Raw genomic sequence first — 20,626 nt, 5'->3', positions numbered from 1 at the left:
AGTTGAATGGTTTGGGGATACGTCACTTTTAAAAAAGCCAACAAATCATGTTTTCTTCAGCAGTGCATTTAAAACACTACCACTGTGTGACATTGCAAAGCAAGATTTTACTATGGTAAGCAGATTAAACAAACAAAAACTTTTCCCTAAATTCTTTGGGCACAAAGTACGACGTGGTTCAGATCATCCTAACCTAGAATGCACCATCAGCGTGAGGGTCAAGTGTTCCTGCTTACCAGATTTGGGACAGACGTCTCATGCTTCTGTAAAGAAGGATTCCGAATAGACACAGTGCCTTGTTTTTGCTCCTTTCCCTAGCAAAGGAAATAATCTGATTTTATATCATCTTTCTTGCTTTTTAAATGCATAAATGGGAAAGCTAGTTATGGAGACGGTGGTGAGATTTAACTGGGCTATCTCCAGGGGTTTAATGCTTCTATCAAGGAATTCTTAGTCTTGTGTGGGTCCCAAGCCAACACTGGAGAAAAGGCTCCCTTCATTTAAAGAATGTGTGACCTCAGGTGGGGAGAGAGAGAAGCTTCCTTTATGTCCAGTCCCTTCCTGGAATCCCAAACCAAGCAGTGCCCCTGCCTTCCCTCGACCCCTGTCCTCACTTTGCCCCTTCATAGAATTCCTGGGGCTTTGCGCTTGTCGGCAGGCTGCTTCCTACTCCATTCCTGCAGCAAGCTTTGTTTTCTAGGGTTAGAGACCCCATGGGCTAGCAGGGCCGTCTCAATTGCCCCCTTTTCAGAGTACAGACCTGGGAGCCCGGGGTGAGCAGTGGGACTTGGACAGTGCTCACCGAGTCCTTCTGGGGGAAGCTGATGGTGCCAATTTTTATTTCTGCTTCAGATGAATTAAAAAACAAAACTGTGTGTGAGAACCAGGAACTGAAACTGCACTGCCAAGAATCCAAGTTTCTCAACATCTACTCTGCAGCCTATGGCAGGAGGACCCAGGACAGGGACGTCTGCTCTTTGGGCACAGAGCGGCTCCCCCACTTCGGTACGTGATTTTATATGGTTGCAATTAGGGTGCTGTCCGTGTCGTCAGGGACCTGGCTCCCCACGGAAGGAAGCCACTGCAGCAGCTAGTGGCTGGGCTAGAGGGCACACCAGAGACAGGGGGGAGCCACCACACTGTGGGTTCACCTCTTTGTCCTCCAAGTTCCTGATCTACTGTGGTTCAGTCATTCAACACCAAGGAGTTATTGATCACCTGTTGTAGGCATGGGGGAGTCCTCATGACCAACATAGAGTCTACACCTTTGTGGAAATGACCTTCCAACAGTGGATGGGGAGGCCTTGAGAACACAGATAATACATGAGCAAATATGGTGCATGTCAGGTGCGGGACAGAGAAGTGCTCAGGGGAAAAGCACATTGGAAAGGCAGGTGGGGCAGGCAGGGGTGTGCTGGTTATATGGAGTGATAGTACGCTGAGCAGAAACATGGAGGGGCCACGGGAATGAGCTTGCAGCTGCTCGGGATGAGTGTCCAAAAAGAGAGAGGATCTAGCTCAAAAACATGAGGCCAGATATAGCCAGATGTTTGTGGCAAGAAGAGCCCCATGCACCATTCTTCTTGGAGGTGATGGCACGGCAGGCCTGAGAGCTTCACCCATCAGACCCAGCCTATGTCCAGAGAAACAGAACCAATAGGATACGTATATGCATATTTTTCTGGACAGAGACAAGTTTTAAGGAATTTGTTCACACGGTTGTGGAGGCTGGCAAGTCTGAAGTCTGCAGAGCAACAGGTTGGAAACTCAGCCAGAATTTCTATATTGCAGGCTTGAGAAGAAATCCTTGTTGGGAAAACCTAAGGCTTTTCTGCTATAGCCCTCAACTGATTAGACAAGGCCCGCCCACATTATAGATGCTAATCTGCTTTATTCAAAGTCTATAGATCTAAATGTTAGTCCTAAAAATACCATCACAGCATCAACGGTAGTGTTCGACCAAACCACTCGTCACTACAGCCTAGTCAAAGTGACACATAAAAATACCCATTGCACTCCTGTCTGTGGTAGTGAAAAGACTTGATCACTCTGTGCCTCATATCAGGGATTACAGACCCACCTATAAAACAGCCCAAGGAGTTGCACTTACTGATCAAAATCTAAAATGAGCTCCTTCATGCATTAAATTGCTACAGTTTGGCAAGGTCTGGTGGCTCACTCCTATAATCCAGCACTATGAGAGGCCAAGGAGGGAGGATCACTTGAGGCCAGGAGTTTGGACAACATAGCAAGATCCTGACTCTACAAAAAAAATTAAGAAAAATTAGCTGGGTGTGGTGGCACATCACTGTAGTCACAGCTACTCAGGAGGCTGAGAAAGGAGGATCAGTTGAGCCTAGGAGTTTGAGGATCTAGTGAGTTACAGTGATGCCGCTACCCTCCAACCTCGGCAACAGAGCTGGACCCAGTCTCAAAATTAAATTGCTACAATTTACTTATGGATCACATGTGAATCTCAACATAAATTTAAGAAGGACATGCATGCTTATGTAATATGTTGGACTTGAAAAAAAGAAAAATGAGCATTGATGAGGCACACATGTTTGTAGTCCCAGCTACTTGGGTGGCTGAGTAAGGAGACTTGCTTAAGCCTAGGAGTTCAAAGCCAGCCTGGGAAACAGAGATTCCATCTCTAAAAATAATAATAATACCCAACAATAAATAATAATAATAATAAAATAGTAATAATAATGAACATAAAGGGAGCTAGCTGCACAGGCAAACTTTTAGGCAAGACTTACAGAGAACAAAAGAGCAATTTTCTGGAGACATTGCTTCCAGAGGCCCGGGGCCCCATGTTCTGGGAAGGCCTTTCTATGGAGAATGGTGGGGGGTCTGCAGGAGCAGCCCAGGGAGACCACAGGCTGATATGGGCTGGTTGCTGCCCTTACCTAGATCTGGGGGCGAGGGCTCCTCTCCTAACAAGTTTAACTGCCAAATGGGGCAGAGAGACATGAGTGAGGGTAGGTCGCCATTGTTAATTAATGTCCCCATGCTCCGTGCGCTCCCCAGTGAGTGACCTGAGAGCTCCAAAATTTCTACTCTCTATCTGATAATGCCTGCATGTGTCCCGTCCTGTGGGAGCTGTGGGCTTCTCTGTCTGAAATGTCTCCTTCTCCTCCCTCCTCTCTGCTACTGCCCTGGGTATAGGACCCACTGCCTCTGCCACTGTAGGAGTCACCCTCCACCCAGGCTTGCCTTTCTCTTCAGGGTGGCTAAAGGCATCCTTCTAAAAAGCAATTCTGTGCCTGTGCATGGCGGCTCACGCCTGTAATCCCAGCACTCTGGGAGGCCAAGGTGGAAGGCTACCTTGAGTTCAGGAGTTCCAGGACATCCTGAGCCAGTGAGCTCCTCTCTACTAAAAATAGAAAAACTAAGCTGTGTGTGGAGGCTTCTGCCTATAGTCCCAGCTACTCCAGAGGCTGAGGCAAGAGGATTTCTTAAGCCCAAGAGTTTGAGTTTGCTGTGAGCTATGATGGCTATAGCACTCTACCCAGGGCGACAGAGTGAGACTGTCTCAAAAAAAGAAAAAAAAAGGCAAATCCCTCTCTATTCTTCGTAATGCCCTACAGGGCCTCCCTTTGTGCTAATAGGTCCCTTAGCTGGAGAAGGGACTTTTGGTGATCTAACCTCTTACTGCAAAAAGGGACTTCACTTTTTAAAATTTTTAACCATTTTATTTCTCAGGAAGCACTTTCTAGAACTTTCACAGGGATTGTGCAGAGCTTGTAGGCTCTACCTTCTTTTTTATGGGCTCTGCTTCCCCACTCCACTTCTCATATTAAGAGAGGGTGGCCCATTTCTCAGGCTTACTAAATCTAGCTCTGCTGCTTGTGTCTGGGGAGGCAGCAGTGAGTGATGTCTATGTCAGCTGCTCTTTTGAGCAGAATTCCTTCAGCCCGGCAGGTAGATCCGTAGGCTGAGTGGTTCGCATGTCGTAGGTCGCTGTCCCACGTTCTAAGCAATGTTGGGTGGGAGTTGGATTTAAATGGAAAAGTAAGCAGCCAAAGAAAGAATGAGCAGACTCCTGAGAGAAGGAGCAAGCCTGCCTCAAAGACAGGTTTCCATGGAGAATGGAGGAGTCCTGGGTGAGCCAGCTGTCCTGACGCCATAGGTAACCTCGGTGACGTAGGAGGGTCTGTGGATGGAAGCCTCTGTGCCCCTCGCTGAGCTGTTAGGGTACAAAGCTTGAGCTCACAGAGCAAACCCCCCAGCTCGTCCTCTTTCCTCATCCATCGTCACCGTCCGTTGCACCTGGTAGATGTGTGAGGGTAAGGACCAGGCCCTTTGCTGCATTTGTGAGCCATAGGGGAAGTGCCAGAGCCCCTCTGACCCTGCACTCTGCACCGTGACGAGGCTCCAAGGGCAATCCAAGGACCTGAGGGTGCCCCTTAATTCTGTGCCCAGCCTCCAGAAGCCTCAGTGCTGTCCTCACCTTTTAGGTTAGTGCTAAGGGCAGAACCATGTGTGTAGAAATGCAGGCTTTTGGCTCCCGTGCTGAATGCGAAGGAATCATTCTCTGCTTGGCCCAGGCCTGTGAAAGGCTTAAACTGCACTTGGCGTGTCCTCTCTGCAGAATCTCAGTTTACCCCTCTTAAAAAGCATCAAACATGCTTTTTAATATGCACAGTCTCCCACCAGCCACCCATCCACTCCCTGCTCAGTCCTGTGGGCTCTCCCCTGATAGTGACATATCTCCAATCTGACCACTTTGCTCCCAGCCCACTCTGGGCATTTCTGCCCTGGATAATGAAGTTGCCACTCTCTTTACTTAGCAGCTGGAGGGATTTTTTTATCACCATCATGCCCAAAACCCTTCACTTTGCTCATTGTATTCAGAATGTATCTGTCTCCAGCTGTGGTCATGCCTCTCCCTCCCCTTCCCTCACAACCTCTGGAGGACTTCATGCTCATCCATCCCCCGGGGCCTTTGCACGAGCTCTGTCTTTGACCTGGACCATTCTTATCCTTCATCCTGTGTGGCTAGCTCTGTCTCAGGATTCAGAATCAGCTCAAATGTCATCTCAGAGAGGGATTCCCGGCATCTGGCAGCACAGCTCCTTGTGCCCAAAGTCCCTCTTGCACAGTCCTGATTTTCTTCATCACATTGAAGCTTTGTGTGTCTGGTCCATCTCTCCAGAAACTGAGTGCTACAGTCTCCCACCAGCCACCCATTCTGTCCAATTCCCAGAAACTGGAGTGGCCCTTGCAAGTCCTGAGACTCATGAGTGAATCATTGCCCCTCCTGAGAGAGGCGCCCACACTTGGCTCCTGAGGATAGATGGCTGTCTGGTTGCAGGCTGGGAACATGGGCCTGGTGTTGTCACAACCTCCAACCTCTCACAAGATGCTGGAAATCCGGGTTTTTAAAAAAATGTAAAATGTTCCAACTTTTCAAACATCACATGAGCCAAACAAAACATGCCTGCAGACCACATCCGAGCCACAGGCTGCCGAGGTGTGTGTGATCTCTGCTCTGTGTTCCCAGTTATTACTGCAGCTCAGCCACACTGCTTTGAAGAAGGGGAAAAGGCGATTTATCCTTAACCCTAGAACCTGACTGCATAAGGGCCGAGGAGTCGGTTCCCACAGTGGGCCTCCTCCGTAAGGGTGCTCTGCAGTTCAAATCCTGGCACATCTGGTCTGAGAGATTGATTTGTGTACTTTTTCTCTTGCATTTAAGCTGAAGACTGGTAAAACCCCATTTGCTTCAGATTCCGGATAGTCCATTAGAAGCGCATGTGCGGAAGCCCAGTGGGGTCTCAGGGAAGCTCTCCGTGGTCAGGGGCCACTTTGGTTTTCACACAACTGATTATGATTTTAGCACTCAGATGCTATGGGAGATCACTTCTGGTTCTTCCCAAAATATTATCTTCATCATCATCATTATCGTCCTGCACAAACACTGTAATAACATTCAACAGAAATAAGAAAAAGATTTAGCCACAAATCTTATCACTTGAAAAGATTTTTAATGCTTCTGGATTTCTTCCGAGTCCTGCAGTATGAACCTAGCCCAGTTTTATGCAACAGCAATTCTGAAGCATACGTTTTGTTCTGCCTTTTTTTCCTTGAACTTTATATATCATATGCATTTTTCCAAGTGGCTAACAAGATCCTAATAATGTCAATCGCTTCTTTGTATCTTGTTCAAGAGATATATTAAACAATTTACTTAATATTCCCTGGTGGCTGGATATTTTTCGTTGTTTCCAACTTTCAAATATTGTGAATAACATATCACAAGCTCATGCTTGTAGCTTTTTCTTTCTTCTGTCTTCTCCCAGAGAATTTATCCTTGGGGTAAATTCCCAGAAGCTTTATACCAAAAGAGGCATGTGCATGTTAAAGTTCTTCCTATGTATCATCAGAGGGTTTTTTCCCCAAAACTTATTGAATGAATTTATATGTGTAAACTGTATGATATACAATGGTGGGTTTCCCTGCCACTTTGGCAGTTTTATGTACGATTTTCCTGCATGTTTCTAATTTAAGAGGCACAAAACAGAGTCCTTTAATATTGTTTAATTTGCCTTTCTTTGTTATGAATGACCTTGAACACGTCCCATGTTTTTGTGATTATCATATTTGCGCTTGCGTACCTCTCTCTAGCCTTTGTCTTTTTTTTTTCTGTTGGGATCTTTATTCGTTTATTGCACAAGTTTTCACGAGTTCTTGGCGTAGAGATAGTAACTTTGGCACGCTCTTCCTGCTGATACCACCCCCCAACCCCAAGTCTCCTTTTTTTCTGAACTCCCAGTTTGGTCTGGTTACTTTTTGATTCTGTGTATGTCACGTGTAAAATAAGTTCAGGAGGAAGGGATGAGTGCTGGGAGAGGGGACCACCTGGTGGAAGTCAAGGAGAGGTTGCAACCCCCTAAGTGACTCCTGTGACACCATCGTGCACCCATCTCTGGGCTGCCCAAGACCTGAGTACACCTCCTGACCCCCAGGGGGACACACATGCTTCGTGGGAATTCTTGAGAACATGAGGGTACTCACACCTGCCTCAAAAAAGCCTCTGAGTTCTAGACTCAGAGGAAGGAGAGCAGTGCCCCCAACCAGTGTATACAAAGCCCTAAGTGGTCCCATATGAACTGCTTCAGGGCAGGCCAGACTACAGGGGAGTAGTCAGCTTCAGCTGCAAGCACTGCCCTAGCTTGCACAGCGCCCGGCCTTCTCCCCATCATTCTGCACATAGACAGTTATGTCTGCAGGGGATGAAGGGAGACAGCTGCTCAGGGCCAGCATCCCTCGCCTAGGGGCAGCTGGGGACATCCCAGCAGGTCCGTGTCGCTGTTCAGTTGGGAAGCTCTGCCCTAGAGATGGACGGAGCCAGCGGGCACACAGATCACAGATGCAGGGCTTCTCTTCAAGACTCTTAATTCTTCCTAGTGTCCCCCTTAAGGTCCCCTCAAGTCACACTCAAGTCCCCCTACAATTAGGGGATTTTGTTTTCCCAGCCACCCACTTCCAAATGTGAATACATTTTCTATTGCTATGTAGTGAAATGCCCTCACACTTAATGGTTTAGAATGAAACATTTAGGCCGGGGGCAGTGGCTCACGCCTATAATCCTAGCACTCTGGGAGGCAGAGGCAGGTGGATTACCTGAGCTTACAAATTCAAGACCAGCCTGAGCAAAAGTGAGAGCCCCCATCTCTACTAAAAATAGAAAAAAAAAAAAAAAAAAAACTGGGGCAAGAGGATTGCTTGAGCCTGAGTTGGAGGTTGCTGCTGGTTGCAGCTATGACGTCACTGCACTCCACCCAGGGCGACAGCTTGAGACTGTCTCAAAAAAAAAAAAAAAAAAACAAAAGACATTTACAACTGGGACAGAGTTCAGGGGCAGCTTGTCTGGTAATTCCTGCTTAGGATGAGCATGCAGCCCAGGTGTCAGCCTCACTGACAGGGTGGGCAGCGTGGTGCCACTGGTGGCAGGAGGCTTCATTTCCTCCCCACATGGGTCCCTTAAGTGTCCTCATGACACAGCAAACTGTCTTCTCCCATAGAAAGTGACCCAGAAGGACCAGTGAAAGCTGGATCCTCTCACCTCTGCCATACTCTACCGTCTGATTCACCAGTGGCAGGAGGTCAGGATTGGGGGCCGTCTTCAAGGTTGTAGTGGGCTAACTTGTGTCCCCTCACCCCAGGTTCGTATGTTGAGGTCCTGAACCCCAGGACCTCAAAATGTGACCTTATTTGGGGATAGGGTCTTTAAAGCGATAATGAAGTTAAGTTGAGGCCCTATGGGTGGGCCCTAATCCAATGTGACTGGTGTCCCTAGAAGAAGAGGACATGGGGACATGGAGAGGTACAGAGGAGGCCATGTGAAGACACAGGGAGAAGCTGCCTTCTATACCCCAAGGAGAGGCCTCACAAATGGAAAATCAAACATTTCATGTGCTCAGCACTAAGCTGGAACTTGTAGATTAACAACATGCACACTTGAAAGAAAAACTCAATTAAAGGGCCGTGCCTGTGGCTCAAGGAGTAGGGCACCAGCCCCATAAACCGGAGGTGGCAGGTTCAAACCCAGTCCTGGCAAAAAAACTGCAAAAAAAAAAAAAAAAAAAGAAAGAAAGAAAGAAAAGAAAAACTCAAATTCAAAAAGAGAAGGCAGAACGGGTTCAGTAAGTCCCCACCTAACAGGTACAGTGCACAGGTAAAAGGCACACTTCCTGGGTGAAGGTCACAGCTACAACTTGGACTTTACCTTACAAACACAAACAGTGTAACCTAATCGTATCATGTGTGCCTTCTTATTAATCCCAAATAAATTTTAAAAAGAAAAAAAGAGACGCCTCAGAAGGAACCGACCCTGCTGACACTCTAATCTCAGACTTCCAGCCTCCAGAACTACAAGGAAATCAATTACTGGTGTTACAGCCACCCAGTTAGTGGTACGTGTTTGTGGTACACCCTAGCAAAGGAATACAAAGACCGAGGACCACAGCTATTAAATAAAAAGGAAGAGCAGCAAAACTGCGGAGCACCTGTGACCTTCAAAAAGTGACATCTTACTGTCCTACAGACAAAACTAGATTTGATGTCTTACCCTAAGGGTGGCTGACCCAAAAGGCATTTCTGCAAGGTCTTACAGGAAGTTGGATCCATCAAAACTCATGCCTCATCCAGTGAGAGAAACTGAAAGGAAGCTATGACAGTGATTGATCATCACTGGGCTCCGATGAGAGGGCAGAACAACAATTTCACTCAAGAAGGGAGTGAGGCTTCCCAAAGGCCTGCGCCTGAGGACCTGGGTCTTTGGAAAGCTCCCCTGGCCTGGCACTCACTTCAGTACATCACTTCCTGCTACAGTTCCATTTTCTGGGTGGCTCCAGGGGTTCTGCTATTTCCTTAATAAGAAAATGAGAAAACCACACAATGGGCCGTAAAGGCTAGGCTAAGGCTGTCCCAAGGCCAAATGTGGGCAGGCCTGGACTTTTCAGCCAAAGATCCTGGTGCCAGGGGCTCCCCTGCCAAGACAGCGCCACTTAATAGTGAGGCCAGCCCTATTATCTAAATAAACACACGTTGGAAGGAGTGATTAACTTCAGCTCCAGCATTAAACAATTGCCAAAAAATTAAAATTAAAATGGTTGAATATCTTGTTATCACATGTATTGGGGTGGAGGGCGGTATGCCAGAAACAGGGTGCAAACAAAATCAGCCTGGGAGGGAAATAACCACTTAAAAAAAAAAAAAAAAACTCAACAAAATCCAGCAAATGGTTCAGCAGCTCGGTGTCAACAAAGATATGGTCAGACCTGAATTACCTTGGACCTCTTCCTAAAAACATAGTGTGGGTTCTTTCACTAAGATAAATTCTTTCGCTCCCAGGGTGACTTAAAAGTACAGAAGCATGCCCACTCTAAATACCATTGGTCCCAAAACTTTTAGATCAAACAGGATTGTTTTTATAACTGGGAGTCCTTTATTTTCCTTCTTCTGTTAGCCTTAAAGAATATGGTCAGACATATGTCCTTAAAACTCTCAGAAAACATAAGTTTCCAGGATACTCTGTGACATCTGAGTGCATTGATACTCAGTTTCTGGATAATAGTTTGGCAGTATGTATCAAAAGCTTTAATGATTTGAATACTCTTGGACAAAGCAATCTACTTTCAAGATTCCTTTCTTGAAAGGCTATATCATGCTTGTGTAGCTCTAAGGAGGTACCACGTAGCATTGCTTATAATGTTCAAAAATACAATGATGAATGTCCACCAATAGGGGAGTGTAAATAGAGTTGGTGCATCCATAAAATGAAAAAACTATGCACCTTTTAAAAATAATGCTTATATTAAAATGTTCACTAATATATTAGCAAATAGGAAAGAGTAACAAGCAAAGTAATATGTATATGATCTCATCAAGAGGGAAGGACATTTACATACAGAAAAATAATTAGAAAAGAGTTCTTTAAGGGTTAACAGATTTTTTTTCCTTGATAGTGGGATTTTACAGGGTATTTTTGCCTCCCAGTTTGGGCTTATCTGTGTTTTTAAAACATGACCATGTAATTATTTTACAACTGAAAACAACAATAATAGCTGTTATAAAACATCTAAGATAATTATTTTCATTCAGACTGTTAATTCTTCCCAATGTGGGTACTTACATGGAACTCCTACATTCTATCCTGTGTTTTCCTGAGGTTTAAGATGAGTTTTCCCACTGAGGGAAAGGAGTTTCATGGAGGAGGGGCTAGTTTTAGGGCTAGTTTTAGGCCAACTTATACTTAAGGATTGTGGTTTAGTTTATTTGAGAAGAAACAGAACCTTTTTATTTAAACTGGTTAATGTGCTCAGCTAAGAACCCCAAATAATAATGAGGCTCCTAAATGCAACAAAAACATTCTCAATCCACCCTGTGCACCCACAAAGCAATAAAAAATAAACTGGAAGAAAAATTAAGGGATGTATCTTTACTTTTACATAAACTTTTCATGGCTTCTGAGACAAATTGAGCTATGTAAAGGAATATTTACAACACTTACACAGCATTTTACATTTCTGAAAAAACTGCCTTGAAGATTCTTACTATTTAAAACCTATCTTCTATCTAGGCATAGATTTTATTTTACTTTTTCAGATAAAGCATTTTGTACTCTTTCAAAGATTATTTTGTAACTCAAAAGGCCTGGAAAGTACCTGAAAATCCCTAAGGGAAGACAGACAGACACGCCTTTCCCAAGCAGCCAAAAATATTCTCTGCTGCCATCTTGGCGATTTTCCTTTCAGTCTTTCCCCCCATACTCAGGTTTAGGACCTTAATATTTAGCTCCGATCACATCAAACTATATATGCTTCATAGGACCAAAGATGGCATGTAATTTAGACTCCTTGGAGTCCCAAAGGCCTTTTCCAAAAGTACCATTCTCCCGTCTAACAGAGGTTCCCTGAGGACGATAATGGTGACCTGTGGGCCTTGGGTGCTGGCTGTGGACTCTGCATGCGCCATTTCATTGAACAGTGACACCCAGGTAGGAGTCAGCTCCCAGTATCCTCCTTGCCCAGGTGAGGAAACTAAGGCTTAGCAAGGTCACTGTCTTAGCCAGAGCTTTGTGCCTCTCCTCGCAGCCTCTGCAGGCGGTTGCCCTTCACCACGGCAGATTGTAGAGACAGCTGATGAAAACCGCAGGTATGCGGACTTCACTTTCTGCAGTCGCCTTGTAAAAACCTCACAGAAACGCAGTGAGAAAGCTATTCCTCTTGTTACATGGAAAGGAGACTGAGTCTCAGTGAATTTACAGACACCAAGTGCTGGGCAACAAGAATGAAGCTCAGCCTCTCCTCCCCGTCCAGCGGCTCCAGGAGAGGCCCCGCTCCATTAAGCAGCCTGTCCACGAGCTTGGCCCTCCGTGCGCTGGAAACTGCGCCCCAGGCCCTTTGGCATTGGGGATGGTGACATCTCTCAGCTACTCCTAATCCTTGACTTCAGCGCTGTCCACTGTGGCCACATCCTCCTCCCCCTCCCAGCTTTGTAAACCCTTTGTGTACTAAGCCTTGATTTGAGCCCCGGGCGGCCTGTCAGGACCCTGATGACACACCGCCCCGGGCTCTTCTCACTAAACTAGTAGAGCCAAACTTCTCTTCACACATGCGGCTTCCACGCCCCTGGCACTTGGTACAGACAGGCGCTGACAGCAACCTCAGACAGCTTTACCGACTTCCCCACTGACTCGTCTGTTTGCTCTCCATTCACGAGGACCCTCCACCTCCAACAAGACGCCCCTCAGACCGGAGCACAGCGTTTGAGGCACTCAGAGGAAAGGTGGATTCCACCCAAGCCCAGAGTGAATGGCTGAGAAAAGCTGATTCTGGGCCGGACAGAAGGATGGCAGCAGCTCCGTGGCTCCTAACTCTCCTGGAAGTGGGGATTTGAACTCACATATATATGTACATATATATAATTTTTATTTTTTATTTTTTATTAAATCATAGCTGTGAACATTAATGCGATCATGGGGCACCATACCCTGGTTTCATAGACCGTTTGACACATTTTCATCACACAGGTTAACATAGCCTTCCTGGCATTTTCTTAGTTATTGTGCTAAGACATTTACATTCCACATTTACTAAGTTTCACATATGCCCTTGTAAGATGCACCGCAGGTGTAATCCCACCAATCATCCTCCCTCTGCCCACCTCTCCCCCCCTCCCCTCCCTTTCCCCCTTCCCCCTATTCTTAGGTTATAACTGGGTTATAGCTTTCATGTGAAAGCCATAAATTAGTTTCATAGTAGGGCTGAGTACATTGGATACTTTTTCTCCATTCTTGAGATACTTTACTAAGAAGAAAATGCTCCAGCTCCATCCATATAAACATGAAAGAGATATATATATAAAATTTTTAAATTGCCCTTTCCTCAAGGGTGTTGTCTTTCCAATTCTTTACTGCTTAGAATTGGCCACAGTTCCTGCCTTTCAACTGGACTCTCTGTTCTGCAATTCATGTAAGAGAGAAAAATGGAGTTTCCCTGAGACACTATCAGGTGTGGCTGCTTCCTCTGGGCCCATATGAGACAATTCTGACTCTACGTGCCCACAAATAAATCTAAGCAATTTCCTGGACCGTTTTTACCTGACTCCTGGCCTCCAACATCTCCTTTGTCCATTTAATCCTAAAGATTTCTGGGAGAAAAACCTTCTTGGGAAAAAAAGGCTTCCATGGTCCATTTTTATTTTCAAATGTTTAAATATATTTGATGTAACACTTATGTAAATTGTGAAAGTGGCACAGTGTAGTGCGTTGCACCCCCAAGAACTCAAATCCTACAGATAGCTTGCCCCTACTGTGATTGTCCCAGTCCCAGCCCCTGTCCCTGTTGGTGGTAACGGCTATCCTGAGATTTGCATTTACACAAAGATATTATGTTCACATTTGTTTGTTTTTACTATTTAGCATTATGTAGTGGAGTTCTTTAAGACTTTTTTGGCTTGTAAAAACAGTGTTATAATATTGTAACATAATAAGAAATATGTTATTTTATATTTTACTCTTCATTCAGCTCCTGGCCAGAGCTTCAAAACCGTTGCAGTTTTCTAAATTATAAAAGCAATAGGAGCATCTTCTGTTATCATATTGTGGCTTTGTCCTCTGCTCTTAAAATAGCTGCAGAATGGTGAAGATGAAAGGAGCATCTTTTGCTATTCAGAACAAATCCCTTTCAAACACGCCTGAGTTTATGTTGATGAGGATGGGGGGTGGGGAATGGACCATGCAAGTAGAGGGTTAGAACTTCCACTCTCACCTCTCACCTCTCACCTCCCCAGGTCGGGGAGAGGGGCTGGAGCGTGAGTTCATCACCAATGCCAATGATATAATCAATCGTGCCTATACAATTGGACTTCCATAAAACGCTTCCACAGTGGACTTCAGAGAGCTTCCAAATCCATCAAGGTGCTTGGGAGTTAGAACCCTCCAGAGAGAGCAGGAAGCTCTGTTTCCCTTCCCCACACCTTACCTCCCATGTCTTCAGTATTGGCTGTTCATGAGTTGTTTCCTTTTTTATTTATTTATTTATTATTATTTTTTTTTTTTTTGTAGAGACAGAGTCTCACTGTACTGCCCTGGGGTAGAGTGCCATGGCGTCACACGGCTCACAGCAACCTCTAACTCTTGGGCTTACGCGATTCTCTTGCCTCAGCTTCCCGAGCAGCTGGGACTACAGGCGCCTGCCACAATGCCCGGCTATTTTTTTGTTGCAGTTTGGCCGGGGCTGGGTTTGAACCCGCCACCCTCGGCATATGGGGCCAGCGCCCTACTCACTGAGCCACAGGCGCCACCCTGTTTCCTTTTTTAATAAGCCAGTCATCTTGTAAATAAACCGTTTTCCTAAGCTCTGTGAGCTGTTCTAGCAAATCATCAAACCCACAAAGGGAGCTACAGGAGCCCCCAATTTATATCTGGTCAGTCAAAAGTATGAGAGGTCTGGACTTGCATTTGGCATTGGGATGGGGGGTGGTCTTGTAGGATTGGCCCTTAACCTATGAAATCTGTACTAACTCCAGGCAGTTAGAGTCATAATTGAATTAAGTTGTTATTGAGAACTGGAGAACTATTTCCAGGGATTACTGGATCATATGTTAGTCTATTTTTAACTTTTTTTTTTAAGTTTTTGAAAAATACTGTTTTACTTAAACTATTTCTGTTTTTTATAAAATCATGGCTGTGTACATTAATGTGATCATGGGGCACCATACACTGGTTTTATAGACTATTTGACACATTTTCATCACACTGGTTAACACAGCCTTCCTGGCTTTTTCTTAGTTATTGTGTTAAGACATTTATATTCTACATTTACTGAGTTTCACACGTACCCTTGTAAGATGCACCGCAGGTGTAATCCCACCAATCACCCTCCCTCCACCCATCCTCCCCCTCTCTCCCCTCCCTCTCCCCTTCCCCCTATTCTTAGGTTATAACTGGGTTATAGCTTTCATGTGAAAGCCATAAATTAGTTTCACAGTAGGGCTGAGTACATTGGATACTTTTCCTTCCATTCTTGAGATACTTTACTAAGAAGAATATGTTCTAGCTCCATCCATGCAAACATGAAAGAGGTAAAGTCTCCATCTTTCTTTAAGGCTGCATAATATTCCATGGTGTACATATACCACAATTTATTAATCCATTCATGGATTGATGGACACTTGGGCTTTTTCCATGACTTAGCAATTATGAACTGGGCTGCAATAAGCATTCTGGTACAAATATCTTTGTTATAATGTGATTTTTGGTCTTCTGGGTATATACCTAGTAGAGGAATTATAGGATTGAATGGCAGATCTATTTTTAGATCTCTAAGTGTTCTCCAAACATTTTTCCAAAAGGAATGTATTAATTTGCATTCCCCTTAGGAACCTCCTTACCATTTTCCGTGGTGGATGCACCCATCTCCATTCCCACCACCAATGTACATAGTTTTGTTTTTGTTTTGTTTTGAGACAGAGTCTCAGCACGTCACCCTCGGTAGAGTGCTTAGCGTCACAGCTCACAGCAACCTCAAACTCTTGGGCTTAAGCAATTCTCTTGCCTCAGCCTCCCAAGCATCTGGGACTACAGGCGCCTGCCACAATGTCTGGCTATTTTTTGGTTGCAGTTGTCATTGTTTGGCAGGCCGGGGCTGGGTTTGAACCCACCGGCTCTGGTATATGTGGCTGGCACCCTAGCCGCTGAGCTACAGGCGCCAAGCCAACGTACACAGTTTTTATTTTCTCTGCACCTTTTCAACACTTGTAATTTCTTGTCTCTGTGATAAAAGTCATCCTAGCAGGTGTGAGATGATATCTCTCCCTGTGGTTTTGTGTTCCCCTGACAATTAGTGATGGTGAGCGCTTTTCACTTACCTGTTGGTCATAAATAGATACTCTGGAGAAGTATCTATTTATTCTTTACGCATTTTTTAAACATGTTATTCATTTTTTGGCTATTGAGTTGTGTGAGTTCCTATATATTTTGAATATTAAACCCTTACCAGATGTATGGTTTACGAATATTTTCTCCCAGTCTGCAGTCCACCTTTTTGTTCATTTCCTTTGCTGTGCAGAAGCTTTTCAGTTTGACATAGTCCCACATTTGTTTTTTCATTTGGTGTCCTAAGAAATTATTGCCAAGATCAATGTCAAGCAGTTTTCCCCTGTGGTTTCTCTGAGTTTTGTGGATTAAGATCTTTGGAGTTGATTTTTGTGTGTGGTGGAAGATAAGGGATCAATTTCATTGTTTTGCTCATGAATACTCATTTCTTCTCAACACTATATCTTAAAGAGGCTGTCTTTTCCTCATGGAGTCTTTTTGGTACCCTTTTTAAAGCTTGGTTGATTGTACATGCTTAGTTTTATTTCTGGGCTTCTCTGCTTCCATTTGCCTATGTGTCTTTTTTTATTAAATCATAGCTTTGTACATTAATGCAATCATGGGTACAATGTGCTGGTTTTATATACAATTTGAAATATTTTCATCAAACTGGTTAACATAGCCTTCACGGCATTTTCTTAGTTATTGTGATAAGACATTTATATTCTACATTTAGTAAATTTCACATGTACCCTTGTAAGATGCACCACAATGGGGTTTTGTTTTTTTTTTTTTTGTTTAGTTTTTAGAGAGTCTCACTTTGTCGCCCTCAGCAGTGTGCTGTGGCATCACAGCCACAGCAACCTCCAACTCCTGAGCTTAGGCGATTCTCTTGCCTCAGCCTCCGAGTAGCTGGGACTACAGGCGCCCGCCACAACGCCCGGCTATTTTTATGTGTCTGAAACGCTGGTATCATGCTACCATGGTAGTAGATTTTGAGATCAAGTAGTGTGATGCCGCCAGTTTGTTTTTGCTCAAGATTACTTTGGCAATTCAGGGTCTTCTGTTGTTCCATATGAACTTTAGGATTATTTTTTCTTTTTCTATGGAAAATGTCATTGGAATTTTTTTGTTGTTGTTGTTGCAGTTTTTGGCCGGGGCTGGGTTTGAACCCCCCACCTCTGGCATATGGGGCCCGCACCCTACTCCTTTGAGCCACAGGCACCACCCATGTCATTGGAATTTTGTAGGGATCATATTGAACCAGTACATCCCTTAGGGTGGTATGGACATTTTAACAATATTAATTCTTCCAATCCTTGAGCCTGGGATGCCTGTCCATTTATTTGTGTCTTCTTCAATCTCTTTTATCAATGTTTATATAGTTTTCTGTGTACAGATCTTTCACCTCTTTTGTTAAATTTATTCCTAAGTATTTTTATACTCTTGTAAAGGGGATTGTTCGCTTGATTTCTTTTTCAGATAGTTCGCTATAGTGTAGAAACACTACTGATTTTTGTGGGTTGATTTTGTATCCTACAACTTTGATGAATTTATTAGTTTGAGTTGTTTTCTGGTGGAGTGTTTAAGATTTTTCTGTATCAAATCATGTTTACAAACAGTGACAGTTCACCTTTCTCCTTTCGGAGGTGGACGCCTTTATTTCCTCTGCTTCCCTCACTGCTCTGTCTCAGACTTTTAGTACTGTGTTGAATAGTAGTGGTGAGAAGGGGCTTCCTTGTCTTTTTCTTGATCTTATAGGAAAATCTTTCAACTTTTCACTATTAAGTGTGGTATTAGCTGGGGGGATGGCCATATATGGCCTTTATTATTTTGAGGTACTTTTCTTCTATACCTAATTTATTGAGAGAAAATCAATTTCATCTTCATAATTAAGGCATAGCATTTTAAAAATTGTGGCAAAAAACCTAACATACGACTTACCATTTTAACCATTTCTAAGTGAACAGTTCAGTGTGTCAATTATACTCACATTGTTGTGCAATTTCCAGACATTTTTCATCTTAAAACCTTGAACTCTGTACCCATTAAACAACTCCCCATTTCTCCCTCCCCCAAGCCCGTGGTAACCACAATTCCTTTTTCTGTCTCCATGGATTTAACCACTCTAGGGAGCTGATATCAATGGAATCACACAGTATTGGTCGTTTGGGGACTGGCTTATTTCACTTAGCATAATGTCTTCGAGGTTCATTCATATTTTATGCAGCATGTGTAAGGATTTTCTTTTTTTATGAGAAATAACATTTATTAATGAATATATATGTTGATAGCCAAAAGCCTTCTAGAACATAAAGGACAAAATCAAATCTGCCTCTTTAGTTTTAACTCAAAGTAGCCCATCCCATTGGACCAGAGGTGGGAGTTGTCTCACTGACAGCTGGACACATAACTCTAGACATTCACAGTGGTTCATAACTGACTTTGCGGCAGGCCCTAGTTGTTTAGGTGGACTTTTAGACATTGGAACTTGTACCTTGTTTGTTGAGGTTGCCTGTTATAAGTGAAGCACTTTTTACTTTTCTGTCGTAGCCCGTGTGCAAGGAATGGATGTGTTAGCATCCACGCCAACTTCTTTTAAGACAGCCCTGAGCATAGACAAGACAGGTTGCTGGAGATCATTCTCCATGCTTTCGAGAGCATTCCTTATCACCTGTGTGTCATCTGCATGTATGTGATTCGTGTTCTTCCACTTACGAACATGAAGTCCTGTGAATTTGACTGGACTTTCCTTTAGGAAGGTCTGAGGCTCTTTAGGAAGCCAAAGCTCTGGGACAGTAACTCTCTCCCAAGTCGCTTTTTGCCTGTGTGGACCAGGTGCCTGCGTGTTTCCTCCAATGCCTGGAGGTGGTTGCTGAGGGTGGTTTGCCACGGGTCTGGGTGAGTAATGACCAGCCAATCTTCATCCTCTCTGTCAGGATGTCAACTCCCCTGGCCTTGACCACCTCAGTGTAGTTGTCTTGAATGCTGAGCAGCAATAGGACCAGAAAAGTGTGTTTCTCTTTTCAGACAGTGGCCCCAGGCATGAACTTGTTAACTGGACAAAGTGTGTGGCCCAGAGCATAGGTGGCTGAGATCATCACCTGATACTCTTAGCGCCAGTTGGACTCTCTAGTATCCTGATATTACCAGCCTCCTAAACCTGGTGGAGCTCTGACAGGGAGTCTTTCTGGATGGACTTGGGTATAAAGGGAGAGGAAAAATGGAAGCTACGAACCTTCTGGGCTCTCCAGTCATGATCCTTCCCAATACCTCTGCTGAAGGCTTGGAGTTGCCCTCTCCAAGATGTGCACCCCAGAGATCAAGGATGTTGCTTATAACCCCCTCTGCAGCATTCCCCTCCCCGTTTCTGCACGCAGCATTTGCTGCCAAAGGTGCTTCACTTTGTCCTGTAGTGAGGACCTGTTCCCTTGGATGCAGGGGTTGGCTTGAGCACAGTCCCCTAACATGCCCCATTGCCATGCCTCCTCGAGGCCATAGTGCATGTCCAGTCAGAATTTCTGCCCTTTTTAAAGGTGGATAGTGTCCATCGTATGTATTTACCATGTTTTGTTTATTCATTCATCGAGCAAAGGACACGGGAGTGGCTGCTGTGCATCTGTTGCCGTGAACCTGGTGTGAAGCCACAGTGTTCTTCTTGCTCCTGGGTCCATTTGAGTCTCCTTCTTGCATCACAGCACCAGTTGTCATGCACATATGTACCCTGTTCTCGCTACCCCTTCTCACTGTTGTCTCAAATGCCTGGCAGTGACGGCATCAGCACAGGTCCCCAGAACTGAGGAGGAGGTTCAGAAGGGATAGTGGTTCTGACCTCACCTCTTCTCATTTGCACTGTCATTCCTAGAGCATTTTCTGAGCATTTGGCCCAGGCGAGGTCTGTAAACAGTGCGCAAATAAATAGAGCGGCAGGGTAAGTACTATTCTACCCTGCTGTCCAGAGGAGGGATCCCAAGGATGCACAATTGAGAAGATGGGGTGGCGGGTAGGGGAGGTATTTCCAAGTGGGCAGAGGAGCATGTGAAAGGTATGGAGGCCAGAAGGATGGCAGCCTGGCTTCCGGGGCAGCAGTGAGACCTGCGGACTGTGGCTTGGGGAGGGGCTGAGAGGCAGCTGCAAAGGAAGGTGAGAAGGGCCAGATGGTGAGTCCTGTGGGCCTTGTGGACAGTTCCATGGAGGGGGCCTGGGCAGGGGGCAGAGGGGATCAGATGAGAACCAGCACTGAGGACCAAAGCGGGAGAGCCATTTGGAGGGAAGCTGGGCAGGGAGACCAGCAGGAGGCCTGCTGCAGAGCTGCCAGGCTTGGCACTGAGGCTGTGGGGATAGCGGGGGCAGGTGTGTTCCACACTAGACATGTGATTCCTGCAATGATGGAGGCCACTGGTCTCCAGGCAGAGGTCCAAGTGGCCGGTTTGAAAGTATAGTCCAGTCCTCGGCTTTCAGTGTTTTGGAGGCAGCAGGGATGGACTTGGGACCAGGCAGAGCGTGTAGGACAGAGAAGAGAGCCCAGCCCAAGGCATAGCAACATGCTCCCTCTGACTGGGCAGAGGCACCAGGGACAAATCTTGGTGACAGATGCCAAGGAGCCTGGATCAGTGAGAAACCTTCAACAGGTGTCCTCAGGCCTCAGAACTTCCAGAGATAGCAAAGGCTGAGGACCAGCTCTTATCTCTTGGATAGCACAATGGCAGGTCCCTGTGACTGTCGGGGGAGTCAGTTTTAGGGCATGTGGGACTGAAGCATTGGGAAAGGAATGCAGTTGGCAGAGGGGGGAAC

At 45.2% G+C, this 20,626-nt stretch overlaps 1 protein-coding gene across 8 annotated transcripts in view; it reads left to right on the top strand.

Annotated features, from left to right (window-relative positions):
• Positions 1–20,626, top strand: part of EVA1C (eva-1 homolog C) — a 92,963-nt gene that overhangs the window by 55,905 nt on the left and 16,432 nt on the right. For all 8 annotated transcript variants that reach the window (XM_053564757.1, XM_053564751.1, XM_053564752.1 and 5 more), the window contains one exon: positions 853–1,005. In XM_053564757.1, the coding sequence (XP_053420732.1) occupies positions 853–1,005 (153 nt within the window). The remainder of the gene's footprint in view (positions 1–852; positions 1,006–20,626) is intronic.

Source organism: Nycticebus coucang, chromosome 16, assembly GCF_027406575.1.
Source record: "Nycticebus coucang isolate mNycCou1 chromosome 16, mNycCou1.pri, whole genome shotgun sequence".
NCBI classification, from domain to species: domain Eukaryota; kingdom Metazoa; phylum Chordata; class Mammalia; order Primates; family Lorisidae; genus Nycticebus; species Nycticebus coucang.
This window is presented reverse-complemented; position numbering and strand designations above follow the sequence as displayed.